This window comes from Oryctolagus cuniculus, chromosome 5 (assembly GCF_051225735.1).
Source record: "Oryctolagus cuniculus isolate XC-2025 breed Fujian yellow rabbit chromosome 5, ASM5122573v1, whole genome shotgun sequence".
Lineage (NCBI taxonomy): Eukaryota > Metazoa > Chordata > Mammalia > Lagomorpha > Leporidae > Oryctolagus > Oryctolagus cuniculus.
In genome coordinates, this window is record NC_142871.1 from 115,586,638 (window position 1) to 115,608,443 (window position 21,806).

The 21,806-nt window shown below is 40.1% G+C and overlaps 1 protein-coding gene across 4 annotated transcripts in view; it reads right to left on the reverse strand.

Moving 5' to 3' along the window:
• The window catches only part of LRRC1 (leucine rich repeat containing 1), a 164,240-nt gene that overhangs the window by 16,671 nt on the left and 125,763 nt on the right, over positions 1–21,806 (reverse strand). For all 4 annotated transcript variants that reach the window (XM_051855609.3, XM_089333141.1, XM_089333140.1 and 1 more), the window contains exons 5-10: positions 12,828–12,884; positions 12,482–12,545; positions 12,010–12,084; positions 9,489–9,633; positions 7,338–7,456; positions 5,759–5,842 (exon numbers count right to left, since the gene is read on the reverse strand). In XM_051855609.3, the coding sequence (XP_051711569.1) occupies positions 5,759–5,842; positions 7,338–7,456; positions 9,489–9,633; positions 12,010–12,084; positions 12,482–12,545; positions 12,828–12,884 (544 nt within the window). The remainder of the gene's footprint in view (positions 1–5,758; positions 5,843–7,337; positions 7,457–9,488; positions 9,634–12,009; positions 12,085–12,481; positions 12,546–12,827; positions 12,885–21,806) is intronic.

Sequence of the window (21,806 nt, forward strand, 5' to 3'; positions counted from 1 at the left end):
AATGCAATGTATAATTTTAGAATCCCACCATCATCTGTGGTGTACTAGTCAAATGTTCCCTATTTTGTAAAGATTTTAGATATCATGTGGCTTTGGGATTCTCTGAACGGTCATGCCACTGACATCAAGATATCCACTAATAGTTTTCCATTCTTTTTCTGATTGTTATAAAGTAAATTATACTAACTGGAAAAGAAAAACCATACATACACAGGAAAACACATTTAAAAAAAAAAAACTCAAATCTTGCCACAAAGTGATAATCTGTATTAACATTGTGAGATACAATCCTCCAGTATCATTGCAATGCGTTTCTGACTATTCACGTTCACATTAACAAAATGGGGACCAACACTATGACCTTCGGCATATACGACGTCAAGAAAATTTTCCCATGTCATTTGGCTCCCAAGAGAATTTTTATTTGCCACATAATTATTTCTTCTACAGATGTATCATTAATTGTTTAATAAACTGCACATGTTAGAAACTGTTATTCTGCCACTTCTTTGTTGTGTGATCTTGGGCAATTTATTTGATTTCTTTCAGTCTCAGTGAAACAATGTACTAGATGTTGATAATGATTTTCTTACATCTCATGGAAATGCCATGAAAATTAGACAAGAATAGTCATGAATGCCCTTGGTCCAGGAACTGGCATGGTCAGCTGCCTTGGCATGTGCCTGGGATGGTGCCTGAGATATGCTAGCAAGAAATACTCTAGTGCATCATTCTTTGTGCATATCCATGAATGCTTTCTAGGATAAATTCTTACAAGTAGACCTGCCAAAAGGGTTTGTAGATTTTTTACTTTTTTAAATAAAATTCTCTTCCAGAGAGGTAAATGATTATTACATAATAATATACACTTTCCTACACAGTTACGAACATTTTATATTATTACTTTTTTAAAAAATCTTGAGTGGCCGGCACTGTGGCACAGCAGGTCAAGCCCTGTGGCATCGGCATCCCATATGGGCACTGGTTCAAGTCCCCACTGCTCCACTTCTGATCCAGCTCCCTGCTAATGGCAGAAGAAAAACAGTGGATGATGTCCCAAGTCCTTGGGACCCTGCCACCAGCCACGTGCAACCCATGAGGGAGACGTGGAAGAAGCTCCTGGCTCGTGGTTTCAGACTGGTTTGTCTCTGGCTGTTGTGGAACTCTGGGGAGTGAACCAGCAGATAGAAGACCTCTCTGTCTCTTTTTCTCTCTCCCTGTAACTCTGCCTTCAAATCTTTAAAAAAATTTGAACATTAGATAAGCCTTTTTAAAAAAGCTTTATCATTTTTATGAATACTGATGAGGCCAAAAACTGCTTCACATTAGTAGCCATTTCTATCTTTCTTCTGTTTACTTTCTTACGTTAGGTTTATTTTTTCCCAACCATGTGAACAGATTTCTAACAGTGTAAGGGAAGAGCGCTTTTCATGTGTGATGTCAATTGTTCCTCCCCTCTAAGACTGACATCTTCTTGAAGATCAGAAATCTGTTTTCATGTGGACAAATCCATCGACTGTTTCCTTTAAGACTGATTTACTCTTTCAAGTTTAGGAATGTCTTCACCATCTTGAAATCTGATGATTGGTTATTTTTATTCAAACACATCAAGTTTTCATATTATCTGTTATATTAATAACTCATTTTAGAATATAATGGAAATACACACTAAAAAATTTTAAACTGCAATAGGAAGGCAGAAAGCTATCCACAAAATGAATACTCTGTCACCATACATATTTCTGAATATCAAACAATACATATAATTAATATTGACAGGTTGTCAGATAATGAAAAGCTTTGATGAATGATCTGTAATTTTTTAAAATTTTTAATTTAATTTAATTTAATTATTTTATTTGACAGGTAGAGTTATAGACAGTGAGAGAGAGACAGAGAGAAAGGTCTTCCTTCTGTTGGTTCACTCCCCAAATGGCCGTTACGGCCGGCACTACACCAATCTGAAGCCAGGAGCTGGGTGCTTCCTCCCGGTCTCCCACGTGGGTGCAGGGACCCAAGCACTTGGGCCATCCTCCACTGCCCTCCCAGGCCACAGCAAAGAGCTGAACTGGAAGAGGAGCAACCGGGACTAGAACCTGGGGTGCTGGCGCCACAGGCAGAGGATTAGCCAAGTGAGCCACGGTGCCGACCAATAAATGATCTGTAATTTCTATCTTGTCTCACTGGACTGCAAAGGTGTAAGGCATTTGGGGTCATTTTCATTTTCACGTAACGGATACACAAAAAAGTTATACTCTAAACTTGGATGTATGTTTGATTTCTTCCAGCCAGAAACTCTTTACAGACCAGGCTGTTTAAAAGTAGGATTTGGCCTGGGAACAGTGTGAAGCTACCATCTCTCACTCATCATTCCTATGTCACACATACACCAGCTCCTGTCTACCCAGCAGTCACACTCCTAGACAGATTCTTCCCCTTAACTCTTCCCTCCACCAAAAATATGAGTTTTTAAGGGGCTCCCCCTTTTCCCAGAAGTATAAATACTTAAGCAACAGGATGAGAAAGAAAAGGCACAAATAAGTGGCTGACAAAATCAGAAGCATGCCACATGTAGCAAACAAAGCAAATCTAGCCTTTCCAATAAGACAGAATCGTGCTGAAAACTATAAGTTAGTGAAATAGATGAGTTGCCAAGTGACACCTTTCAGAACTTCTGAATAACTAAAAATGGAATTCACACAAAAGCATTCTCTTGAGATAGAATCTGGAAATAAACATAACATAATAAAGTTTCAGGCCATGCAATTATATAAAAAAATTACAAGAAATGTCCAATATTTGACAATGAAGAACACACAAAGCAATCAGCCAGTTTGAATCTTCATGCAGTTCAGAAACAAATGTTAGAGATGCAACTGTGGTCTGAACAATACTTACAAGAGAACAAGTTTACCTGACTTTTCTACATTCCCAAGCAGCTAACAATTAAGAAAACAAGAGACATTCATTGATTTGCAAATGTTTACTACAAATAACACCACAGAACACAAACAGAATCTATCATTGTGACCCACACAGTACAAACATTTTCCCCTCAACCATTTGGGGAAAAAAATGCAAATAAATGCGGCTACAGACTGAGGAGCTGTGCAATAAAACTGACAATATACAATACTATCAAATTAAAAAGAGAAAACAAACTATAGGAAGAATTGCATAGTGTACCAAACCAATGGTAATATTTACAACTATGGATTTTTGGCATAAAAATTGAATTGTCCAGTGTTTCCATTTATATATATCACATATGCAATGTAATTGTTCAAGAAAAAGTAATAACTTTTGGAAAGAAAAATTGCAATCAGGAAAGTGCAGGATGTGATCAAACAGTATAAGCTTGGAGGTAGAAAGCTTGCTCCCTTGTGTACCTGTAACCCCGCCCCCCTCTCACTCACTCACATACAGCCACAGCCACAGTCACAGCCACAGCCCTATCACACTCACTGCACAGACTCATGACAGGCCAGTGTGACACAATGTGAGGTTGGGAGGCTCTGCTGGGTGGCAAACCACAACCTGTAGCAGAATTGGAGCCATGTGCTCCAGTGTGTGTTCCTCCTCTGGGAGCTGAATGCGTGTGAGCAGGAGTGAAGGTGTGCTATCTGATTCCTCAGAACATAAACATCCTCTGCTTTAATGGGTAGATGAAGGAAAAGGCACAGTCTTTACTCCTTTACACAACTCTAAATGCCAGAAAACCAATCACAGCTTCCCAGAAAATGGATCAAATGTGATAGCTGAAGTACTTGGAAGTTAGAAAGAACTTCACATTCTGAAAAGCTGTTCTAGTAAATTCAAGCAGACACAGAGCACATGTCAGGCACAACCTTCTAATCAGAAACACTAAGTACAAGTTTCATTCTTTTTCAGGGAAAACGAGACTTGTGCTGAAATGATGATGATAATTTCATGAAACTAAGTTTTTGGAGTGTTCTTGTTTAGAATGTGTTTCTGGGAAAAGACAACGAGAGGAACAGGGAAGAGGGAGGGTGGGAGGTGTGACTGGAGATTAGCACTGAACTTAAAAATGCTCTCCTCAGCATTTGCCTTGAAAATACTTGTAAAACATATGAATTTCACTTTTCTAATATTTCCACCCTAAAGATAATTTGTTTTTTTCTTTACCAAAACTAAGATCTTATCTTACCTCAAGGTCACATAGTTGACAAGGCTGGACTGAGTCAGGATTAGCTGGGTCGCTGTGTTTTTATTTGCCAAAGAGCAGCAGGCTGGCCACTGGGAGCCTAGTTCTACAAATTCCTAGCTATGTGAACCCTGATAAGGAAAACTTCTCACCAGCCTCAGTTTCCTCATCTGTAAAATGAGGAAACAATCAGGACTTCAAAAGTTGTGGCGATTCAATGAGTTAACATACTCAAAAGCACCTGACATAGTACATGCCATTGGGAAAGCAATAAATCTTTCCTACTTTCTCTTTCTCTCTCTCTCTCTCAATTTCAGTAAATGTGTGTGTGTGTGTGTGTGTGTGTGTATCTAATTCATCACCCATCCATAGTGCTATTCATGAAAAGGAAAATTAATGTTCAGAAACATCAACACTGTCTTTTTGTTTATCACTTGGAGAATAGAACCAAAACTATGCAGGTTGGCAGAACCTTTCAGCCATTTCCCAGATTAGGTGAGATACTGACTTCAGTCATTCTGCTGGAAACAGTTATACTTAGGTGGCCCTTAGGGGTGTGTCAGCATAGGGTCACATTTATAATAAATATCCTCACACTTCCACTGAGAAGCACTGGCTCTCTCACCCAGGAGAGGACATGCTTGCTGTAGGCAGAACACCCACAGGAGGAAGAAAACAGGATGCCTGACCAGACTCAGACACCCTGAGAAGTGGCCCTCGGGAGAAAAGAATCCCCTCAAGTCCCAGCTGGTTGGATAGCAGCTTTGAAATTATTTCAAGACAGATGTCAGAAGGGATTGAAACAGAGAAATCTGAAGAAAATGGCACCTGGCTGGTGATCACGTCCTACAAGGATGCACCACCTGTGTTCAGTGTTCATGTAAGGATGCTGCAAAGGGGAAGGCTCACACAAGAGCCCATTTGACACTGGTAGCAGGGGTGGGGATAGGGAGTAGCAGGTTAAACTTAGTTTGGGGCTATATTTAATAATAAGAAATCTAGCTCCCAATGGAAGGTAAATAAGGCATTAAACATTTCCTTGCTTGATATGCCACAGGATCCTCCTCATCAGCATCTCCACCTCCCTGGACAGAATTTATGCACCTCTAAGTCCACACAGCAACCCTTCCTGATAGATGGTGACTGTCTCTGTTCTCCTGCTTGGCACGCTGATAAGCAAAAGAAAATTCTAGGGAGCTTTAGCCTCCAGTTTACCTTCCTCTATGCCTGGACCTCTCATCCTGGACTTGAACGTGGACCGGTGTAAATCCCCACCCAGAAATAGGATGGCATCAAGATCTACTTTTATAAACCCTATGGCTTATGAGACAGCGTCTAATTTCACATTTAATTCAACAATCAAACCCAAAGTCATCCACTTCCTCTGCCAAACTTCCAAATTACCCACTTCTATCAATGACGCCAAGCCCAACACTAATCTCTCCCTTTCTCCCATTTGGAATCCTATCAATTCGTGTTTCACAATTCTCAATCACAAATCATTTTAAAGTATTTGATATTTTTGGTCCTTTGTGTATCATTATGTTGGTTTCTTTATAATTACTATCATAGTATTTCATTGAAAGTACATACCTCTTTTGGTAAAGACACTAATTTATTTCTGTCTGCATTCAAGTTGCTCAACTTCTTAAGTTTTCCAATGCTCTTAGGTAAGGTCTGTGAAAATAACATTTATTTAAATTATTAATGTAATGGATTGACACTTGTATTTAACACAGCTCACAGCCAACCCAGTTGTTGTAAGGACTTTTGGAATGTAACCTCTTCCCTCAAGAGAAGCAACACTTCCTCCTGAATACTAGGTATATGTAATGATCACTCAAGGGTGCTGGGTATTTTGACATGTTGTTGAAATGACATCATTGTTTCAGAGTAAGGAAGTCAGAAGTAGAAACCTGGGAACAGGGACCCAGCCAGTAAAGAGGAATGAATGGTCTTCAGTTTGGTAACCTAGAACTGCAGTCTCAGGTGTCAACCCTGCTCTGCTTGCACCTTCGAGGACCACATTGGTATGCAGTCTTAGATGGCCTGGAGGCCAGGGTGCTGGGGTAGGGAGTCAGCACCCTGAGTAGGGGTGTCATGAGGCTGCGGGAAGAGCAGGTGGTATGGGAATGGGAGAAAGATGAGCACAGCCCTGCAGAAACCATGCTTGGCCCATGTGGGAGTCTTCAACACTCCGAAGGAACCTCGGGGTGAATGCTACATCACAATTGTCATGATTATTATTCATAAGTACAAAATTATAAACAATGACAGAAAGATCTGGTAACTCCCCCTAACCTGCTAGGGGGTGGCTACATGGGCCACCTGAGGAAGGACAGCTCTGGGCTTCCGACTGCATCTGTGTACTTGATCCCTACAATCCTACTTTTCTGCTTTCTTCTGAAACAATAGAAGAAAGTAGCAAAAATAGATCTAAAGTAACAAAATGAAGATGGAGAAAGAGAAGAGAAAGATAAGAAAGTTACCTGCAGAAAATACAGTGGCTACAGGACAACTAAGAGAGGAAGAAAGAGAGGATGCAGTGAAAACTGAAGGACTGGCGAAAGCAGAAAAAGCAGCAGCAAGAGAGGAGACAACAGATCTTCCATCACCGGGCTAACCCAACCTTGGCAGGCAGTGTGTGTGCTGTCACTACCCTTGGTTGGGTGGGGAGGTCTGCTCCTTGTGTGGGACACCCACTCTCTGGGATGAAGCAGGAAGCCGCATGGATCAAAGACCATCAAGTACCATTCTCTTGCTCCTCTGAAGCAACTTTTCCTTCCCAGCCCCTAGTTCTTCCCCTTCTCTCCTGCTCTTCTCATTTGCTATAAGAACCCAGAGAGAGGCCAGCAGACTCCCTGACAAGGGCTTCCAATGACAGTCTCTGGACACCAAGGCAGAGACATTAACATGCCCAGGGACAGCGGCTTATCCCAGGGCTCAATGGGGGACCTCTGTGAGTTATCAGTTCAATCCCTGTGTGCAACACAAGGTCCAACACAGGAACCTGAACACCATCTTCCTCCCTTAAGCACATTACTCATCTTTATGTCATCCATTTGTTGTGCATGAGATGTAATACAAGGAAACTGCCATTTAATCCACTCAAATGATAAATCAGGAGAACAGACCCTAGCTATCTTTATGATAAGGCACAAGCCACACTTACCAGGAGCCGGTTTTCTGTAAGAACTAACTCAGTAAGACTTTCACACTCCCCAACTGCTTCAGGCAACTGGGTGAGCCTGTTCTGATCCACCTTCAAGATTGACAGCTTCTTTAGTTTTCCTGTAAAAGCATTATTTAAGCTAATTAGTTTCAATTGTTTTCCCAATCACCATTTGATATTTCTTATTTGCTGTTATTTTTTGTCTTAAACCGTTAATTATTTTTCACATTATGAAATTAGATCATTCCCATTTAGGTTACTAAAGGTTGCGAGTTAAAACAACTTGCTCAGAACACCAAAAAATAGTCAGCAATTAGAAACAACTCACTTTAAAAGGCACTACCTAAAAATATCATATCAAAGCCAGAAAATTTAGAGGAAAACAAACAGCTGGCTCTCTCTGAGCGCATCTTAAAGAGCAGGAGATGTTTTGTGTTCAGAAGAGACTTCCATTTAAGTCCAAGGATCAACCTTATTAAAAACAATAAAGTAGAATATATTAAATCTCCAGTGAATGAAAACAACACAGTAAAGATGCTTTCAGCGAAGTCTTTCTATAGATTCAGAATAAGGCAATAATTTCTGAAAAGCATATTAAAGAATGAGTCTATTCCACTCGGCAAGAAGACTTGACTTGCTGGCTGTGCCCATAGGCCACGGGAGAGTCCTGCTACCGCCACCTCAGAATCCCCACAGGGATAAGGAAATCTTGAATCTTTCAGATTTTTGGAGAACTGAGCCCACAGAGCAGATGACCTTCATGATCCACTGGAGGCAACTTTCTCAATTAAGTCAGAAAACACCCTCTATCCCAATAGAGACATAAAGCTCAAGAAAGGGAAATGCTGAAAGGATTAATTTGCCTTGTGTGCAGCACAGGACAAAGCTACGTAAGCTCTTTATTTAGCATAATCAATAGCCTACTAACATTATCCCCAAAGGATTCCCACGTGTCCTCACTGCCAGATGACATACTAGCACCATGTGCAGGGTACACGGAATCATGCACCAGGCACAGAAACATCTTGCTCAACAGAAGAGTCTCCTTAACAACGCTCCTGGCAAGATATCTTGTAGCCTCTACGTGAGTACCTTTTGTGATAGGGTACTCATGTCTTCACGCACAGGCCAAATTAATTTGAAACAAACTTCTTTTTCAACATAAAAAAAACTTCTTTCTTAAATGAGATTGAGATTCACAATCCTTTCATTTCACCCACTGAACTAGAAGATGTGATACATCTCCTTTTACAGAGCTCCACGTGCGTGCCTGAGTTCCTTTTCCAAGTAACAACACATGACCGGTTTTTACAACTGTTTTCAAATACCATACATGAATCTCAGTGAACTTCTCTACATAGACAAAATTCCCATCAGTTTTTTTCAACCAGTTTTAACCAACATGCAGTGTTTGTACTCCCACTGAGTGGCTGTGATCAGTAACCACTGACCTCTTGACCAAGTGCCATACAGGAAGTGGTGCTGTCATATAACTTCTCCAACCATCGAAAATCCTCACACTTTCCCTGATGTTTTGAATTAAAGCAACCCTATGGCCACCTTATGCTTAAACACAATTCCTTACAAGTTTTAAAAGGCTGTGCTACAAGGGAGCCACCAATGCACATCTGTTTATACCTTCTCTCTGTTTGTGTTTAATTTTGACACTGGACTGAATTCCTTTAAAGAAAATGTCTAGACTGACTGTTTTTTAAGGAAATAGCACAGAATGGTTAAAGGAAAATATGGTCCTTTAGCAGAATATTCTCTGGGTCATGCAATAAGATCAAACGTATTTTCTCATGAACTTTTTGGATGCTGATTTAGCAGTTTCTTAGGATTGCTCAGATGTCATAAACATGCACTATTCTTTGTACTGATCCCTATGAAATCATTGAGACAAAATGTAGATGAAGAGTTAAGCTTTTAAAAGTAGTAAGACCTGTAACTGATATCAAACCAGATGACAGAAATATTTCATACAAAGAGAATTACACTGAATATTCTCTGCTTTCTTTTTTCAAAAACAAAAAAACCGCAAGGAAGCACATCTCTAGCTCCTGGGAGTGGAAGCAAGGATCAGAGCCATGTTCAGATGTTCAAGAAAACAGCGGGCAGCACCTGTCTGAGTGAGTGACTTTCAAAACTTACCAATGCCATCAGGGATAATTTCTAGTAAGTTCTGGGAAATGACTAAATCTGTTAATGAAGTCAGTCCACTGATTTCTTCAGGAAGTCTTTCCAGTCTGTTTTCAGAGACATCTAAGCACAGCAGGTTTTTCAGATTTCCTATTTCCTGTATCAGTGACAGAAAAAGAAGCTCATGCTTAAAACTGCTATCATACAGAGAAATCTGTTACAGTGCTTTTTCACAAGCAAATTCCAAAGTAGGTGGGAGGATGCATCTTTAGTGCATATCCAAAAGTGAAGGCAGGAGTAAATTCCTAGATCCATCCCAGTGAAAATGAGAAGTTGTCTGCATCACAGGCCTGAGGCTGGGAAAGATGCCAAGCAGGCAAGGAACTGTCCTCAAAAGATGAAGAGACCGGCAGCAAGAGAGAAAGAATGACTGCAAGGTGGAACACTTAGTGGTTAAAAAACAAACAAACAAAACAAAACAAAACAAAAAAACACAAGTAGAATCCAGTTCTCTAAGTTTGGAATGAACCACCATGAAGCAGCTTATGCCCACCCATTTATTTCCTTCCAGGACGAGTAGTACAAGTTACCCCATCAAAGCAACTGCTTCCCAGAAACAAGCTTCAGCTCCACTGATATCTTGAATGTTAACACAAAAGAGAAGCATGCTATTCTTCATGAGAACAGGCAATACAGGATTGAGAAAAGAACCACAGTGAGCCCAATATTCTATTTAAGAGTTCTTACTTTCCATCCCCCAAATGCATATTATCTCTCTTATAATTGTCTCCACTTTTTCCTTCCCAATTCCTTATATTAAATCCCTAGTTTCATTATCCACTTGCCTTGCCTATTAGCTCTGCCTCTTGAACTTCAGTCTCAACTCCCTTTTCCCAAGGGCATTCTATAGCCTGCACTTCCTAATTTCCATCCTGAAAACACAGTTATCTTTGGTCATATAATCATACCACGCTTCCATTCAAAAAATATCTGCTGGCTCCCTGATGTCTACATATGTGCGATTTCCTCAACCTCTATTTAACTTTTCTTACCTATTTTCCAGCTTATCTCTGATCTAATATATGCCTTATGATTCTGTCCCTGTATTTCCCATGTGTAGGAAACCAGACCATATTTCTAATAATCTCAGGCTAGATCTGTGAAGTTATTCTACTTTTCATGAATTCCTTTTAATACCATCTTTGTAGTCTTTTCTTTCCATCATCAATGAAGATAGGTAAACAATATTGATTATTTGAGACTTTTTGGTGTGTTTAATTCTGACTTAATCCCAGTTTATATAATAGGGGCAAATGAGACCCTTAAAAATTTTCAGCACGATTAGGGGAACTTTCTTTGTGTTTATGACATCACATCTTACACATACTGTACATACAAATCCTCTCACTGTCATGTCCCATAGTTAATATTTTGTTACACTCCTTATAACTTCATGGTATTTTCTCCCAATATTTGACTAGTACCCTAGCAACCAGGATTTCTCATGTGTTTCCTAGCAAAATCTAAGTACAAATCAAACCTTAACTACATCACTTGCTGATCTGTCTCCTTTCTTTAACTGCAGCCAAGAACTCAGAAAAAGACTCAAGTTACTTCTTTAGTTCTGTTAGCCAGCCAGTGCCATCACTGCAACGATTGAAAATTCACTCAAGTGCTTTCTTCTAGTGTCAGACTTCCTGGCACTGATGTCCTTCCTAATAAAGGACATAGTCCCAGCACAGCTGGTTCACACAGCTGGCAGACAGCAACTGAACTACATTTAAAATACAAACTCCTACATCATGAAATATATTCTTACTTTAAAACCAGTTGCAAACAACCCAAAGGATAAAATTCAATAAGTAAGTAAATAAATAAGTAAGGAGATGCCCCCATTGTTTTTTGTGGATACATTTTTAGGTGTTTCAGTGTCTCTCTCAGCAAGTGGGTCTGCTTGCCAGAACTCCACTCAGAGGAAAAAGTGTGCAATCAGAAGTCTGTACAAGACTCTGCTCCAAGTAGAACATGGTTCTCACATTTGCTATCAGTGGGAAAAACCTGAACACCATGACATGCCAGCTAAACCCTAAGCAATACTTGGGGGGAAAAATGAAATAAAAGCTTCTAACACTGCTTTTACATCAACTACCACAAAGCAAAACGTGGTCAAAATTATCCCAAAGGACTTGGCACATCACAAACAGTGGCAGAAATATATTCCAACACAGCCATGGGTCCTGATAATTTACAAATCTGCTGGGCTTGAAGTCAGCTATCTGAGTAGCAAGGATGAAATAAAATGCAGACTTCACAAACCAAAGGATATATTTAGCATCTTTAGAAATGATAGACTGAGGATTTCCATTTTTCTATGGCAATGTACAATGATGAATGCTCAATGTGTTTTTCCAAATATGCTTTTTCAATTCATGTTTTGTTTTTCAAGATCCTTTTTTTAGAAGATACAACATGTAAGGCTTATCACCAGGGTTTCCCCATGCTTTGGGACAGATATTGTGAAATTACCACTCACCTGAGGCAATTCTGACAGCTGGTTCCCATCTAACCAGAGGTCCTTTAGATGGAAAAGAGCTCCAATTGATTCTGGCTAAAACAATAAAAACAATGTTACCACAATAGAGACCCAATTTCAGGCTTCTGTTAAGAAGGGAAGAATCGTGTCTCATCAGTTAATAGCTGCTACCAGAGCAGACAGACATTTGATATTCTCTAACATCAAGTCCTCCTTCCTGAAAGAGCCCCAAACTTTCCCCAAGAACTCCAGTTGTTTCCACTTAACACTGGACATCTCTAGTCTTGTGTCGCCCCAGTGCCACATCACAATTACTAACCTGTGCAGACTGAAGTGAGTTCTTTAACATTTCCAAGCTGCATCTATGGAAATACTTGCTTTATAAGCATCCCATCTCTACAGACCTCCTCAAAATACTCTATGCTCAGCTTAAGGACAAAGTTAAATTTATATTTCTCTGATATTGACTTACCAAGTTGTAGATTTCATTGTTTCCTAAATCAAGTTCTTCTAGTCTCCGTAGCTGAGTAAGAGAGCTATTGAAGAAATGAAAAAAAAAAATCCAAGATAATCAAAGTGAGTGCTTAGAAATGCTGTGCAATATAGTATTCCTCATTTGAACTAGTTTCCAGAAATAACATGCATTGAGGCTTTATGTAGTAAATATTGCACAGGAAGGACTATCAGGAGAAAGCTGGCATCTCCCCAGATTCCCAAAGAACACAACATCTTTTGGCATAATACAACACTGAAGTCATTAAAAAAAGTACTGAAATTATTTCAGTATAAAACCCATTTTAGTACTGCTAGAGACTCACTCAGGAAGATAGGTAAGAAGATTCTCTCTCAGTTCCAGTGAAGCCAGGTTATACAGACTAGAAATGAGCAGAAGAAAAAAAAATTAGAGCAATTCCTGAGATTCTTCCTACTTTTCCTCCCCCACACACATACTCAATAGGTAGCAACTCTTAATGAAACCTTGTACGTCATTGGTCAAGGTCAAAAGATCTCCTGCCACCACCTCCTACCCTTATTAAAACAAAATAATCTCTACTACTCAATTCTAATATTAAGATATTATTAAAATAATTAATAAAAGAGTACTGTGTTGTGACCATACGGCACCCTCACTCAAATACTTTGTACATTTGCTATGTGGAAATAACTCACCAGCCATCAATAGACAACCACTCCCAGGACCAAGATAGAAGCTGAATACATGCTTCTAGACATTAGAATGTCAAAAATGTGCTGTTACCATAAAAACAGTAACGCCTTTCATCTTACAGGGCTCAGAGCTCTTCCTCCAAACATCAGTGAGAGACCCTCCCTAACTTCAAGTAGTGAGCATCCCTATCCAGAAGCTCAAGTGCTCTAGTCAAGACCATAAATTCACAGAGCAAGCAGTGGCAGCACTGGCAAATAACTTACACTTAAATGCATTAAGGATAACGTAACAATGCACTTTGCATGGTGCTGGAACACAGGCCTGATTTTATAAATGGCAGCTGTAATAACACTGATTTTATTCTTAGTAAACTCTAGAATGGTGCTCTTTTCGGCAGGCCCTCCTGCTTGTCAGGTTTAACCCTGTCTACCAGAAACATGGGAAAAGTAGACAGATGTTGCCCCTAGCTGCTGATTATTTGGGTCAGATCTTGACAGGCAGTGGTAGTGCTGTGTCCCCAGAAGCCCTCACACACTGAATGAGGTCGGCAAAAGCACAACACACTGATTCAGAAAACAAGTGACTACATATCACCCCAACAGGCACTGTACTAAACTCTAAAGCAGCTGAAATTTCATGCTTTGCTAATCACCATAGTAACATCCAGATTTGAGAGGAATTTTATTTCTAAGCATTTAGAACAGAAAGAATCAGATATTATCCCAATGCTCTAATCTGCCTTAATCCTCTATCCCCCCTCCTTCCAACCAAAAAGCCAGAGTCATGTGCAGCAATCATGCTGATTTCATAGCACGGCAAAAAATAAATTTAAGTTAACAGTATATAAACATATATAAAACCAGCAAATGTATTTTAACTGTATTAAAAAGTGTACAAATTCTGAATCTTTGTCAATTTTAGAAAACGATTGTTTTTAAAAATTAAAGCCAGAGAAAACAAATGAAAACTGCTTTAATACATATTTTTTAAAAATCCCTGGTAAAAATCATGGATTTCATACCAAAATCCTTCTAATAAAATGTAATTAGGTGGGAAGCTGCAGTTACCTAGTTCCACCTTCTCATGACCAAGTGTCTTTGTAGACAAAACAACCAGGGAAAGGATAGAGGATTCACACATGTATCACAAGGAACTTCTTCTAACAGAACCTTTAAATCATAGAGACAAAGTAACACACCGAAAGTAACGGGAAAATCAAAGGGTTTGGTTTCAGTTTCAAATTTTCATATAACTCCTAACCAGCTCTATTGAGGGTACAGGAATCCCCTGGCTATTTTCCACTGAAAAAGCTTGAAAATCACTGGTAGGCACGTCACTTTATCTATTCAACAAATTACTTTCATACCTATCTTGACAAATTGAGGACATCCTCTAACAAAAGCAGGAAAAAGCTCTCTTGCTTCAAAAACTCTATTTGGGAATCCCGAAAAGCAACACCTGCCTCAATATTACATTCGGCACCAAAGCGGGAGCATCTGCCACCTGAGCCTCAGAGGAGAAACCTGTCCACCAAATCAAGATGACTGGCACAGGGCTCATTCTCAGACCATGCATTTGATCACTAGTGACCCAGGCATGCTGATGACTGAAGACACACAGTAACAGAGTGAAGCTTTGCCTGAGGTCAGCAGGCCACAATTCAAACTTGGCCAAATGCCAAGGCTCCTGCTCTCACGCAAGTACATACTGATTGAGGCATCTGCAGGGCCCTCCATTCTCTCAAACTCTCTGATTTAAGTTTAGAAACACCTCTCAATTTGAGGTGCAAACACAAATCACACCTTTTTAACTTTGCCAAGAAACACTGGTCATTGGTATTTTTGCTGTTTCTGGAGAGTATGGAAAATGTGGATGTGGGGAACAACATCAACAACAAAACTGTCATACTTTAAACTTTCAAACCCAAAAATTAACTTAAAATATATAAAAGAATAAATGGTCTTGAAGTGGGCATTCGACTTGGCAGATAAGACCTCACTGGGATGCCTGCATCTCATATCAGAGTGTCCGAGTTTGAGTCCTGGCTCTGCTTTCCATTCTAGCCCCCAGCTGATGTGTATGTAAGAAGGCAGCAGGCAATGGCTGAATCTGCCTTTTTAACTGCCATGTTCTGCTGCCTCCCACTCTTGGGTTGGCTGGTAAGTCAATTTTGTGAAAAACTAATATGTTTATATATACTTAAAACAACATATTTAAAAGAAAATATTTCCTTCTGCCTTTATGCCCAGGCAATCCAAATTTGGTTCCCTGCCACCTATGTGGGAGACCTGCAATGAGTTCCCAGCTCCTAGCATTGGCCTGGCCCAACTCCAGCTATTGCCAGCATTTGGGGAGTAAAATAGGGGATGGAAGATCTGTCTCTGCCTTTCATATAAAAAAACATTTTTTTTTTTTAAAGAATAGCTTCACTAAGTAACATTTCCCCACTATTTTAAACTATCTAAAAAAGGGAAGCTTAGACACTGGAAAGCAAAAGAAACCAACTCTATGATGAAAGTCACTTTAAGACTGTGAGTCTCACAGCTCAGGTTTGAATTCTGGCCTTTCCCTCACTCACTAGCTGTATCTGCCTGAAGGGCTTCATTACTGGATCTCAATTTTCCCTTAAACAAACATAATCACATCTATTACAGCAATTCGAGTATACACTTTCCCTTCAAATTAACATAGCTCGTTTTCACCTTATTTTTCAGAGATAGTCCTTGTGCTTTCCAAGTTGTAAGGTGCCCTGAAGTCAGAATCTTCAGAAATCTTGCTACAAGAGCCTATTAACCACAGTCACCATCCCTACTACTGAAAACCTCCTTTACTGACAGAACTTTCAGATGGTGAGTTAATAACACTGCTCAACTTTCAATTTACCATATATTGTCCACAACTGGTGACCCATGGGTTGAGAATGAATAGAAAAACAATGAAATAGCTTTGACCACAGCTGACCTGTGTCAGCCCAACCCTCAGTGTATACTCTGGGCAAGTAATTCTCAGTCCAGAGTACCATTAACTGAATCTAGAATGAAACCATAGGTTCTTAGCAGACCACTATGGCCAGTCCTAGACCAAAGTGCAGATACCCACCAGCCTGTTCCATAATGTGGTGCTCCATATTGTCATAGAAACAGCCAACATAAAACAGGATTAATGAAAAACTGGACCACTGATATGGATATAAAAATGAATGAACCAATGACCCCTTTCCTGGTCTTTCAGAAAACAGCATCTTCAATCAAGTCTACAAGATGGTGCCTGTCCTCAGCAAGGCAACCACTTCTATTCAACTCAAACATGATCATATCTCTTACAGCACCTAAGAAAGAACACCCTGCTGAGAAATGTTGGGAAGGGGGTTTGAACCTATTTCTCTGAACCTCAAAGCACAGGTCTTGATCACTAGACCAAGAGAAGTGAGGACACCCAAACTATTTGCATTTATCTGCTAATTTGGTTAAAGTGTAATACCACAGAGACTCAAGAATGCATCAGTCATTTCTACTACTTTCACAAACACAATTAAAAAAAAAAACTGGACATTTAAGTTGCAATATGAGAGTTACTAGTCTTTAACAGTACTACCCATGATACTGGCAGCTTTCTATGGGAAAGATATTGTTATAACTGTTTTACAAGAATTAACTTCATGGCTAAGAAAACTAAGGTAGGAGAGGGAACTTGAACTAGGGATTGAACAACTGAAAAAAAGCTAGGATTCACTTGGGAATCTGCCTTTTTAACTGCTATGTTCTGCTGTCTCTCACTCTTGGGTTGGTTGGTAAGTCAATTTTGTGAAAAACTAATATGTCTATATATACTTAAAACAACATATTTAAAAGAAAATATTTCCTTATGCCTTTATGCCCAGGCAATCCAAATTCCCATTCTAATAAAAATCACTTTTTTTTTTACTAGAAATCCCATATGCATCCCTATTTTTCTTTTATGAAAAAAAAAAGCAAGTTTAAATATAGTTCTGTTCTTTCCCTACTATGCGGGCAACTTATACACATCTGGCATGTTGCTTCCCTTACTTTTGTCTCATTTCTTACCTTCATGCAACAGGTAAGAAATTTTAAAAAAAAATACTTAAAACAGTAAACATCTGTAATGATCTTAAACTAATCTCCTATTAACAGTCATTTCACCCTCCAATAATACTTTTTTTTTTAATTTATTTGACAGGTAGAGTTATAGACAGAGAGAAAGGTCTTCCTTCCGTTGATTCACTCCCCAAATGGCCTCCACGGCCGGAGCTGTACCGATCCGAAGCCAGGAGCCAGGTGCTTCACCTGGTCTCCCCATGCGGGTTCAGGGGCCCAAGCACTTGGGCCATCCTCCACTGCCCTCCCGGGCCACAGCAGAGAGCTGGACTGGAAGAGGAGCAAGATTAGAACTAGGGGGACTAGAACCCAGTGCCCATATGGGATGCCGTGTCGCTCCCCCTCTTCGTGGAGGAACGACACAGGACCCTGCGCTGTTCTTTTGTCTGCTCGGCCCTTCCCGGGTTTGCTGCTGGTTCTTCCCGGGTTGGCTACCGTCCCTTCCACCTCCGTGGAAGGGCGGTTCCCCCTGCCACTTTCCCCATTTCCGCGGGGGAGCGGCACACCGCCGGCCGGCTCTCTCGGGGGCTGCACAGGTGTTCCTTCAGATAGATGTTCCTGGTGCATGTTGTCTCTCTCCTCCTTTATAGTCCTCTTCCACCAATCCCAACTCTGCTACCCACACGCCGAGTACGCTGCTCTCCTCCAATCAGGAGCAGGTCCTGCTGTTTATTGGTTGAACTGGAGGCAGCTGTGTAGAAGCTGTTTCCTCCTCTCCCAGCGCCATATTGTGGGAGAGCAGATGCATACAGTAAGTCTTAATTCCAGTAACTTAGTCTAGTCCGAGTTGCTCCCAGTTGCTCCCCACAATGCCGGCGCTGCAGGCAGAGGATTAACCAAGTGAACCACAGAGCCAGCCCCCCAATAATACTTTCTAACAAATTAAGTTTCAGTGTAATATTTCTGGAATGACTTTGTCCTCCTCTTATAGAAAAAAACTGACTGCTGGTACTCCCTTCCTGTCACTCCTACCACTTTTTCCACTAAAAGAGATGTGTATGGAGGGAGTGGGAGCTCCTGAAGGAATCAGGTGCATGAAGTGTTTCTTGGCACACCAGTACTTCATTGTTACACAGTTCATGACAACAGAGATGAAAATATGATGCTCTTTAGTAAGTCACAATGTAGGCCAACTGTAGTTTTAGGATTCTATTTAAGGGATTGGTGGTTACTTTATGGAATTTACATCTGTTCTCCACTATGCTTTAAAAACCCTTTTTAAATCCTTTTGGATTTTTCTTTCCATTTTGGTAACCAAAGTCATTAAGAAAATGAAAAGTAAAATAAATAAAGGTAGGCCACAGAAACAAATGGCAGTACACAATAAATCATTAAAATAGAAAATCTACAAACACTTATGGCAACAATATTTGATTGGAAAAAACAATACGGTGGTGGTGAGCTTGCTTATACATTCATAATATTTCTGATCTTTAAAAAACTAATCAGTATTTAAGCAATTTCCTCATGGCGGCTTTGATCTGGAAAACATTTTTTTAAATTTTTTGTTTCTGAAACATAAATATTTTATAGTAATGCCTAGGCCTCAAAAAAAAAAAAAAACAACATTAAATACGGTAAATGTCTTTGAAAAGAAGTTTTTCTCCTCTTAGGTAGCACACAATCCTAATGCAATATAGCCAAGCCAAGCCTTGTCAGCAAGAGCTATGTGACTCTCAGTTCAAGCCTACCAAATTAAGGTCAACATTCCCAAGGGCAGCAGACAAAATCAGACTCACAAGCTCTAGTTCAATCTGCCAAAGAATCTAGGGACTACTCACTTGCTCTACTTCTATCAGCTAATTCCATAATTAAATGTTTATTAATAATAACCATTCAGTGACCATCAACCATTTTAGATACTATACTAGTTCATTACACATATTCCTTCTCCTCTAAAAATGTAGTTTTTGAGGGAGAAGATGTAATTAAATAGGCAGTAGATATGTTTAGAGATATTTAGCTAACTTTTTTAAGAGGGTTTTTGTTTCTTTAATGGCAAAGGATATGGAATCTCACAGAAGAATTACATAACAAATACAAAGCGGCATACTCCCAGAGAGAAATGTAGCTTTCCAGATCCTTAACTTGGTCCCTAGTTCCCAGTGGGGTTTTGTGTTCTCCAGCTCCCACTCCACATGACTTGAGGTTCTGGAAACCATGGCTTTGTGCACCTGCTTGAGCAGCGCACTACCCATAGGGCTATATTACTGAGCACCTCCTGTAAGAATAAACTAGGTCAGTTTCCTACATATAGCATCATCCTCCAGTCCAAGGTCCATTTTTTTTTCCACTGAGATATAATTTGCAAACTATCAAATTCATCTTTTGAAACTATAAAATTTAAAGGATTTTAATTTATTTATTTACAAGGTATAAAATATCACTACTGTCTTATGCCAGGAAATGGCTTATCACCCAAAAGAACATGTTTATCCACTGGAATTCATTCTTTATCCTTCCCCCCATCTTTACAATCACAAAGTGCTATCTCTGTGGATATGACTTTATTAGAAATTTTGTATAAACAGAATCATACTGTATATGATTTTTTATCTGGCTTCCTAACATGTTTCTTAATTTTTTTAGACAGGCAGAGTGGACAGTGAGAGCGACAGAGAGAAGGTCTGCCTTTTGCTGTTGGTTCACCCTCCAATCCGAAGCCAGGAGCCAGATGCTTCTTCCTGGTCTCCCATGGGGTGCAGGGCCCAAGCACTTGCGCCATCCTCCACTGCACTCCCAGGCCACAGCAGAGAGCTGGCCTGGAAGAGGGGCAACCGAGAACAGAATCCAGCGCCCCAACGGGGACTAGAACCCGGTGTGCCGGCGCCTCAGGCAGAGGATTAGCCTATTGAGCTGCAGCACCAGCCGGCTTCTCATCATGTTTTCAAGGTTCATATTGTAGCATATGACAGTAATTCATTGCTTTATGGTTAAATAATATTCCATGATATGAATATACCAATTTTGTTTTTTCATTAACCCATTGGTGAAAATCTGAGTTGTTTCTACCTTTTGACTATTATGAATAATGCTGTTATGAAGCAAGCTTTTGTGTGGACATGTTTTCAATTCTTGTGGGTATTTATGATAAGGATCGGAATGGCTGGGTCATACAGTGAATATGCAAATTCTTTTTTTAAAAAAGATTTATTTTATTTATTTGAAAGACAGAGTTACAGAGAGAGTGACATCTTCCATCTGCTGGTTCACTCCCCAAATGGCTGCAACAGCCAGAGCTGAGCTGATCCAAAGCTAGGAGCCAGGAGCTCCTTCTGGGTTTCCCAAGCGGGTGCAAGGGCCAAGGGAGTTGGGCCATCTTCTACTGCTTTCCTAGGCCATAGCAGAGAGCTGGGTCAGGCCGGCACTGCAGGTCAATAGGCTAATCCTCTTCTTGCGGCGCCGGCACCCCAGGTTCTAGTCCCGGTCGGGGCGCCGGATTCTGTCCTGGTTGCTCCTCTTCCAGTCCAGCTCTCTACTGTGGCCCGGTAGTGCAGCGGAGGATGGTCCAAGTGCTTGGGCCCTGCACCCGCATGGAAGTCCAGGAGAAGCACCTGGCTCCTGGCTCCTGGCTTCGGATCAGCATGGTGCGCCGGCTGCAGTGGCCATTGGTGGGTGAACCAATGGAAAAGGAAGACCTTTCTCTCTGTCTCTCTCACTGTCCACTCTGCCTTCAAAAAAAAAAAAAAAAAAAAAAAAAAAAGAGCTGGGTCAGAAGTGGAGCAGCCGGGACTAGAACCAGTGCCCATATGGGATGCCAGCCCAGCAGGCTGGGGCTTTAACCCGCTGTACCACAATGCCAGTCCTGTCTATGCAAATTCTTGAGGCAAGACCTTCCCAAACTATTTTACAAAGGGACCGCACCACCATTTAACATTCCCACCAAAACACTCAAAGCTTTCAATTTCTGCACATCCTCAACAATACTTGTTATCACAATCTTTTGTTTTTAACAATGATTGATATTTTTAAAAATTTAAGATAATTTTTAACATGTTGTCATATTCACTTCATATGTACATGTTACATACATAACACACACTATTTTTCCTTGAAAACAGGGATATTAATGTCACAAAATTTGGGATTCATGACTGATCACAAAAGAAAATAAAGGTATATGGTCATGTATGTGGTATAAATCCGTGAAGCAATATGCCAAATATGACATTCCCATAACTTTTATACTATATATATATATTAATTTCCACAAATATTAAAACACATGATATTTATGTTTCTGTGCCTGGCTTATTTCACTAATGATCTCTAGATCTATCCATTTTGCTGCAAATGTCAGGGTTTTACTCTTTTTTTATAGCTAAGTAGTATTCCATCATGGATATATACATCTCATTGTCTTTATCCAGTCATCAGTTGATAGACATCTAGATTGATTCTGTATCTTTGCTATCATGAATTGGACCGCTATTAACATGTGAATTAAAGTGTATCTTTTATATGCTAATTTTGCTTCCTTTGGTTTTATTCCCAGAAATCGGATAGCTGGCCTA